Source organism: Oryctolagus cuniculus, chromosome 6 (genome assembly GCF_964237555.1).
Source record: "Oryctolagus cuniculus chromosome 6, mOryCun1.1, whole genome shotgun sequence".
NCBI lineage: Eukaryota > Metazoa > Chordata > Mammalia > Lagomorpha > Leporidae > Oryctolagus > Oryctolagus cuniculus.
Window position 1 is genome coordinate 539,851 of NC_091437.1, and position 9,039 is coordinate 548,889.

Sequence of the window (9,039 nt, forward strand, 5' to 3'; positions counted from 1 at the left end):
GGCAGGGACTCTACCTGGCCTTTCTGATTCCAAAGGCTGACTTGAACTTGTCTTCTTGCATTTTGCTGTGTCTCACCTTTGCCACCGTTGAATCATTGCGTGAGTAGTCACCATCAGGCACATGGCAGTGTTTTCCGGTTGGGGCTCTGAGTGCTGGTATTTAAACTCTGGCACAGGTTTTGGTGACACGGCACAGATCTGTCAGGTATGTACATAGTGGAGGAGCTACAGCGTAGAAGCTGCATCTCTGCACCCTGGGGGACACTGCCGGGTTCCTGGAATGCTTGCAGCATTGCACACCCACAGCACGAGCTCCCTTGCATGGCCGCGTCCCTGCCAAATGGTGCTGTCATTCCCATTGTGATTGCCTGACTGCTCTGTGCTTTCAGGCTCCATCTGAGTGTACCTGATTCCTAAAGAACTTGAGCATTGTTGCAGGTGTTGGTCACTGAAGAACCTCTTTTATAGAGACATTTAGGGGTGCGTGATGGGGTGCTGTGGGGTAGGCCGTTGCTTGGGACAGCTGCATGCCATATTGGTGTGCTACGCTGCTTCCCATCTGGCTCCCTGCTAGTGCAACCTGAGAGGTAACGGATGCTCGCTCAAGTGCTTGGGTCCCTGCCGCCCACACCGGAGATCTGGATGTAGTTCTGCGCTCCTGGCTCCTGCCTGGCTCAGCCCTAGTTGCTGCAAGCATATGGGGCCATCAGCAGATAGATCTCCCACTCACCTTGCCTTTCAAACAAATAGTTATTTTTAATTTATTTTAAAACATTGTTGCTGGGGCCGGCACTTCATTTCAGTGAGGAAAGCTGCCACACCTGCAGTGCCGGCATCCCATATGCGTGCTGGTTTCGATTCCCGGCTGCTCCACTTCCGGTCCAGGTCTCTGCTATGGCCTGAGAAAGCAGTAGAAGATGGCCCAAGTCCTGGGGCCCTGCACCCGCGTAGAGACCTGGAGGAAGCTCCTGGCTTTGGATCGGTGCAGCTCCAGCCATTGAGGACAACTAGGGAGTGAACCAGCGGATGTAAGACCTCTCTCTCTCTCTCTGTAACTCTGACTTTCAAGTAAATAAATCAATCTTTAAAAAATAAACACATTGCTGCTTTTTATTTTTAGGTTTATTTTATTTGCTTAAAAGTTACAGAGAGAGGGAAAGAGATCTTCCATCCATTGGTTTACTCCCCAAATAGCCACAGCAGCCAGGGCTGGGCCCGGCCAAAGCCAGGAGGATGGAACTGCACCCAGGTTTCCCACGTGGATGCTGGTGTTGCCAGCTGTGACTTTACTTGTTATGCCACAACGACCTCCCCCGCCCCTAAATAATCTGTCTACAGGCACTTCTTCAGCTGCCTCACAAATACCTTGTATATTTTACCCACCTCAGCTGAGGCCAGAAATGCCAGTGGCCAAGGGAAGGCAGATACTTCTGCTCCAGCACCCTTGGGCCTGGTGGGCTGTGGGGCTGCAGCTTCTCTCAGAGAAGCCCCTGGCTGTGCCCCAGCCCTGCAGGCTCTCTAGACACAGGCCACAGTCTTCCTGCCACCAGGTACCTGGCTCTGAATCACAGCTGGGCGCCCTGACAGTACCTGGGGGGTGGGACTGCCTCCTCTGGGCTCCAGTCCATCACAAAGCCCGACTTGCAGGCAAGACACTCACCGGAGAGCAGAGGGCTCCTCTCCCAGCCAAGTGTCCACAGCCCCAGGGGAAATGACCTTCCTGAGGCCAAGGACGTGCTGGGCACACACGGGTCTGGCCGGGATGTCACAGAGTGGACGTCACAGAGGGCCCATTTTCTGCATGGGGATGTCCCCATCCCAGCTGACTAGAAACCAAGGGCCTCGCCAGTTCTCTGAGGTCTGACCGCAGGGTTGGACCATGCTTCCTATTCCTAGGCCAGTGGGTCCATCTACTCAGCAGTCCCTGTGGCTACAAAACCTTGTAACTGATTGGGTGTGGAGCAGAGGCCTCTTGGTGTGAAGTGACGGGGTGACATGGAGCACTGGGCACCTCCACCCAGCCTGCCCAGCGGTGGGCCCGACACAGGAACACCCACCTGATCCAGGCACCCCGGCTCAGCTGCACAGCCCCCAGGCCTTCTCACTGGAGCGGAGCTGACACAGCTGCCTCCCGGGAGCAGCAGCACCAGCTCCTGGTGCTCAGCCTCACTGCCCGTGGCTGGCCATGCCTGACCCAAAACCCCCTGCAGGGGACACCAGGCCAGGAGGCAGGCCCTGCAGTCTGAATCCCGCTCCAACAGGCTCAGGAGGGAGGGCAGCAGTGCAGGTGTGGGCGGATGTGTGCACTGCACCTGTGCCCTGTGACTGCGGTGTAGACAAGTTCATATGGGAACAGTGACTTACGTCTCTCTGAGAAGGGAAACCAGGAGACAGACTCACAGAGCACCACAGCCAGGAACAGCCACACCTGCCAGGAAGACCCTGGAAGCTGGGGCGGAATCTCCCCTACAGCCCTTCCAGGAGGGTCCAGCCTGGCTGACAGGTTGCCCCCAGACCTGCAGCCTTGGGAATTGTAACCGACATTTCTGCTGCACCAACCCACCCAAGGTGCAGAGCCCACTGAGTTATGATGCTGAAGCAGGCAGAGCAGGATTTCAGACAAGCCTCAGCTGGGGGCCAGGCACCCCCAGGTCAATGCCCTCACTGGGGGCTCAGCTCCTGGACATGGAGGGCAAGGAGGGCTTTAAGTCCTTTCAAACAACCACAGCTCAGCTTCCAACTCAAATGTTTACCAAGGGCATCTGGGCAGAGAAAGGGGCATTCTGGGGCAGGTGCACAACAGTTAAAAAGGAGAGCTTTGCCTTCCTGGGGAGCCCCACTCCCCCGCACACATCCAAAGGGACCATGGCGGTTTCCCAGCCCTGAGCACCCTGGAGCTCCCACCATAGGGCTCCCCACCCCACCCCCACCATCCGCCTTTCAGCTGCCTTGGAGACAGGATGTGCTGTGCACCGGGTCCACTCCCCACCCAACCTGTTGGGCAGGGACAGCAGCAAGCCTGGACGCTGGGGTCCGTGCTCAGGGCAAGATGGGAATGTTAGTGCTGAGGACTGGTTGGTGACCCAGTGGTCCCAGGATGGAGACCAGCCCTCTGCCAGCTTGGGCGACCGTGTGCAGGGGCCTCTGAGATGGAGCAAGCACTGGTGGGGCTACCGTGGCAGCAGGTGGGGCTGGACACGGCCTGGGCGCAGGGGGCAGCAGGAGCATGGGGCTGGGTGGTAGCCCTCAGTAGGAGTTTAGGGCCTGCTTGGAGCGCCTCTTCATGTGCACGCGCTCGTGGTGGAGGAGGTCCGAGTTCTGCCCAAAGCTTTTGACGCAGTAGCGGCACTGGAAGGGCCACATGGCATCCTTTTGGTGTGTGTGGCCGCGGTGCCGGGCCAGGGGCTCCCGGCGCTGGAAGCCCAGTCCCTCCTCGCTCTGCTTCTCCGGCTCCAGTCTGCTGGGCTGCCGGTGGATCCGCCGGTGGGAGAGCAGGTGGGAGTTGAGGCGGAAGCTCCTCCCGCAGGAGCCGCACCTGTAGGGCTTCTGGGCCTCGTGGGCCTCCAGGTGGCCGTCCAGGTCCTCGTCTTCGCTGAACAGCTCCCTACACACAGGGCACACGCATGGCTTCTTCCGGTCCTGGCGGCTACGCAGGTGCCGTACAAAGTTGACCCTCCAGCGGAAGGCCTTCCCACACGCGGGGCACACGTAGGCTTTCCTGGAGGCGGGCACCTCGTCCGCTGTCTCCTCACTGCCCTGGCAGGGCTGAGGCCCACAGGGGCTGTGCTGGGAGTCCTCGTCCCCAGAGCTGGACAACATGATCTCGATGGTCACCTCCTCTTCCTCCTCCTCCAGGCTGTTCTCCAGGATCTGTGGGCCGCCTCCAGCTACAGGAAACCAAGCTGGTCAGGGGTGCCGCCAGCCCCTGAGAACCCTACCCAGAAGGCCTGGCTCAAAGCCCAGAGACATCTGTTCCTGCAGTGCTCCTGGGTGATCTTGGTCCTGGCTGGCCCTGCAGGGACCACAGGTAGAGCCACGAAGCAGCCGTTACAGCCCAGATGCTGTGCCCTTCTCTCCTCCCTCCCCTCTGGCCACGGAGGCCCCTCCAAGCTCAGGGCCTGCACTTCTCTGTGTAGGGTGGTAACCATGGGCACACCATACACATCACCTTCCTTCCCCAGTGGGAGGTCCCAGGGGTCCAGGAAGGTGCCTGACTCTGAGCAAAGCCCAGCCTCCCATTGCAGCCCAGTCACAGCCCACTTGCCCCATCACAGCCCATCATTCTCCCATCCCACCTGGTCACAGCCCAGCAGCCATGTGGTTGTATGGTCATGCCACACATGTGTGTGTGTGCGTGCACCATGCATGGGTGCAACTCCGTGCTCCAAGCCCTGCTGTACCTGGGTGGGTGCTTGGAGGAAGCGCCATTTGCTGGAAGGCCTGGGACTCCAGCACCTGCAGCTCATCCCGTTTCCTTCTTTCTTCCACCTCGAACAGCTGGAGGGCTGGGAGGTCTTTGCAGGGGAAAGGGAAAATCGTGTGTCTGGCACTGGGGGTGCCCCAGGGGCCAGGCTGTGAGCTGAGGGCAGCCCCAGGAGCCACTCAGTGTCACTGAATGAGTGAGCTTGAAGGCAGAAAGGGCCAGCACCACGAGGACGGGTCTAGAGTCAGCAAGAGGGGCCGGCACTGTGGCACAGAAGGTTTAGGGACGGCCGTGGCGCTGGCATCCTTATGAGCACTGGCTCCAGTGCTGGCTGCTCCACTTCCCATCCAGCTCCCTATAACATAGCCACTGAAAGCAGCGGAGTAGGGCCCAGGTGCTTGGGCCCCTGGCATCCACGTGGCAGACCTGGGTGGAGTTCCAGGCTCCTGGTTTCAGCCTGGTCCAGCCCTGGTTGGTGCAGTCCTTTGGGGAGTGAACCAGCTGATGGAACATCCTCGTCTCTTCCTGTCAACCACTGCCTTTCTTTCTTTCTTCCTTTTTTAAAAGCTTTATTTTTTATTTGAAAGGCAGAGTTACAAAGGGGGAGAGTCAGGGAGCTCTTCCATCTGCTGGTCACTCCCCAATTGTCCAAGAGGCTCAGATAGTGCCAGGCAGAAGCCAGGAGCTTCTTCAGGGTCTCCCACGTGGGTGCAGGGGCCCAAGCACCCACATCATCTTCCACTGCTTTCCCAGGCCATTAGCAGCGAGCTGCATCAGAAGTGGAGCAGCTGGAACGTGTTGCAGGCAGTGGCTTTACCTGTTTTACCTCAAGGACAGCCCCAAAACTCTCTCTTTCAAAAGAATGAATAAATAAATATAACTGTGCAAAAATAAAGCCTTTGAAAGGATCAGTACTGACCCTGGTCTGCATCGTCTGGTGAGGGCCGGCTTCTCGGCTCAGGGACCTCCTGGGGCGGAAGGTTCAGGTCCCGCCTTCTGGGACCTCACACGGGGGTCAGGGTTTCATTCATGAAACCTGGGCACAGACGTCCCCACCCTGCCACTCCAGCCCAGGCAGCCCCGGCCCACGTCCTCCTTGCAGGCTAGCACGGTCCTTGCATCCCGACAGCCCCATCTGGTGCAGGTGTGCTGCAGGTGTGACTGTGGAGACGACTGCTCCTGCTGGGAGTGGGATCAGGCACATTCCAAAAGGGAGAGATGCGGGACAAGAGGGACAGGTCCAGACAAGTCCCAACCTGCGGGCGGGACAGCAGCCCTCTCTGGGCCTGCATCTGGGCCTCCAAGGCTCTGTGGCTTTGGGCGGCCCTGCCCCCATGCCCCTCAGTGTCCCAGCTGGGATGTCCCTGAGTGTCCCAGGCTGGGTCCAGGACAGCGACTCCACCAGTCAGGGACTCTTGCACTGACGCTGTCCCGCCCGGGAGGCACAGCGCGGGGACTTGGGGCCATGTGTGGAGTCAGCCAGCTGATGGAGTCAGCCTCTCTCTGCCTTTCTAATGCACACTCACAGGGCCACACCTTTCCAGCTGTCTCCTGAGCTGCCACTCTCATTCTCCTTAACCCAGACAGCCTGAGAATGTTCCGGATCTTCAGGCTCTGCTTCCCTTCTGAGTACCAACTCCATCACAAATCGTTCCCCTTGTCTCACGTTCATCACCCACAAGGTCTGCCTTCCACAGGGCACGGATCGGGGCACCCCCACTCAACCCCTCCCCTGTGTGACCAGGCCTCACCCACGCACGTGTCCACCAACAACCTGTTCTCACCGCACAGGACCAGAGGTTGGCCCCCGAGGACGGCGCTCCCCTGGCCCTGAGCCCTTGCCTGGGTATTCACAGCAACACAGCTTTTTCTAGGACACAGCCCAGACCCTTCCAGCCTCTCCACAGCACCCGGCTCAAAAGCCACTCCCACACGTGGTCTGTCAGCTGGCACCTGCTGCCCTCTGGGCCGGCCTCCCCCAGGTGTCCTTGGCAGGTGTGCAGAGGGCCCTGCAGGGTGGAGCTGGGCCAAGGCCCTGCCCTGGTCACAGCAGCCTTCCTGTCACTATCCCCGCTTGGCAGAGGGGCTAGGCAGCTTGCGGTCTCTTACCGGCTCTTACCACCATCTGCTTGGAGACTAGGATTCCAGACCCTGATTCTGAGGGATGCACACATTCAGACCCTTGCACCAGAGGAGAGGGTGAGCTGGAGATGGGTGGGGAGGAGCCCTAGCAGCACACAGCTCAGGGCCGGATGTGAGAACAGGCCTTCTCCCAGTGCTCCCAGTGACACCTGCAGACCACCACGGTGCTCACCCCCGTCTACTCTGAAGGCGCAGTGTGAGGTGGGCATCGGCTCCCGCACCCCCCTGAGAAGGGATACATCAAGGGCAGCACTGACGCACCCAGCGAAGGGGTGAGGTAACCCACAGGCAGCCTCCAGGGACAGACGCATGTGCACCAGTAAGAACAAGTCAGGAGGCGCACGGTGCAGAGGGCAGCCTGGCTGGTCACCATGTACAGGGCGCCCAGAGGGAGGGGAGGGTCCAGAGCAAGGCAGACAGGGGCAGGCATGGTGGCACAGCGATGCCGGCATCCTGCTTGGGCATGCTGCAAGACCCAGCTGATCCACTTCCGATCCAGCTCCTTTTAATGCACCTGGGAAAGCAGCGGGAGATGACCCAAGTGCTTGCTTGGACCCCTGCACTCATGTAGGAGACCTAGAAGAAGCTCCAGCCTCTTGTCTTTGGCCTGGCACAGCCCTGGCTATTGTGGCCATTTGGGGAGTAAACCAGCTGATGAGGATCTCTCTCTCTCTCTCGTCCCTCTAACTCTGCTTTCCAAATAAATTAGACAATAATTAAATAAAAAATTAAAAGTAAATGCACACAGCCCCATACCATAAAATGCACACACAGCCCCACAAGACAGAGAGAATGATCTGGACAAAATATTAATGCCATGGCTGAGAAACTGCTCTGTAACACCAGAGAAAGTTAACAGTAGTTCAATAATCTTCACAGCTGCTTCAGCCAATCTGGGTCCATCTTGTTAGCTCACTTCTATTTTTACCACTTTCCAAGGGGCTCCTTTTTTTTCTTTTAAAGTGTCTTGAGGTTTGCTTATTTACTTAGTTGTATTCATTTTATATGGAAGCTGGAGGGGGAGGAGGAGGAAGGAGGGAAGGAGGGGGAGGCCGGAGGAGCAGGGAGTGAGGTGGAGAGCTTCATCTCCCATCCACTGGTTCACTCCCCAGATGCCCCAGTAGCCAGCGCTGGGTCAGGCTGGAATCAGAAACTCCGTGGGTCTCCAGGTGAGTGGCACAGGCCCAAGTACTTGAGCCATCACCTGCTGTCTCCCAGGGTTCAATCAGCAGGAAGCTGGCGTCTCCCATGGGAGATCCCAGGGACTTGAACCCAGCACCATGATCTGGGATGCAGGCATCCAAGTGATGTTGTAACCGCTGAGCCAAGCTTGTACCCTGGGCTTGTCATTTTAATTGCGCCTATGTTTTCAGTACTGTAACAGAAAGGCCAACACTATTCCAACTTTAAAATAAAAAAAAAAAACCTTAGGGGCAGGGGTTTGGCTTGGAAGATAAGACACTGTTCAGGAAACCTGTGGCCCACCTCAGAGAGCGTGTGTTGGATCCCTCACTCTGGCTCCTGGTTCCAGCCTCCTGCTAACACAGACCCTGGCAGGCTGCAGTGATGACCCCAGAAATGGGACCCGCACATGGGAGATTGGAATTGGGTCCCTGGCTCCCAGCGTCAGGATATTTCAGGAGTGAAGAACAGATGGGAGCTTGCTCTCTCTGTCTCTGTCTCTCTGCCTATCCAATAAGGAAATATTTTTTAAGACTTCCAACCTAATAACAACCCCAATGTGTGTCCCTCTCCTGGTGGTGGAAGGCAGTCACTGACATCAGTGCAGGACGGGCAGCAAGGAAGTTCTCAAGTCAGTGCCACAGCAACTCTGATAAAAAGGCTCTGAAAGCAGAAATGGGATTTAGAGGGCTGGCACTGTGGTATAGCGGGCAAAGCCTCTGTCCGCAGTGCTGGCATCCCACAGGGGGTTGCTGCTCCACTTCCAATCCTGCTCCCTGCTGATGGCCTGGGAAACACCAGAAGTTGGCCCAAGTGCCTGTGGCCCCGCACCTCTGTGGGAGACCTGGAAGAAGCTCCTGGCTCCTGGCTCTGGCCTGGCCCGGTGCTGGCTGTGATGGCCATCTGGGGAGGGAACCAGTGTATGGAAGATCTCTCTCTGTTTCTATCTCTCTCTCTGTACCTCTGACTTTCAAATAAATATACCTTAGGAAAGAAAAGAAATTGGATTGAGGAACAAAACTGGACTGATGTAAAAGTGTAGACGCAAACACTGGTCCTCAGGAAAACTTAACCTGCAGGAAAGAGAATGAGGCAAGGCAGTCAGATGACTCTCAGCCCATGTGCCTGATGTGGCGGTCGACTATTTAGACCCAGAAAGTAGGTTCTAGTCCTCAATCACAATCAAATCAAAATAAAAAGCCAAAACACTAAATAAAAAAATCTTTCCAGGAATAAAAATAAAGAGAAATGATTGGCAGATGTTTCACAAAAATATTACAAATGCCTACAGT

At 57.1% G+C, this 9,039-nt stretch overlaps 1 protein-coding gene across 1 annotated transcript; it reads right to left on the bottom strand.

Annotated features, from left to right (window-relative positions):
• Positions 1-2,729: 2,729 nt before the first annotated feature.
• Positions 2,730-6,774, bottom strand: LOC103347194 (zinc finger protein 496). Its single transcript, XM_008253667.4, has 3 exons — positions 6,738-6,774; positions 4,401-4,514; positions 2,730-3,887 (listed from the first exon to the last, which is right to left on the bottom strand). The coding sequence occupies exons 1-3, from the start codon at positions 6,772-6,774 to the stop codon at positions 3,247-3,249; spliced, it is 792 nt and encodes a 263-aa protein (XP_008251889.3). The 3' UTR covers positions 2,730-3,246.
• Between the last annotated feature and the right edge of the window lie 2,265 nt (positions 6,775-9,039).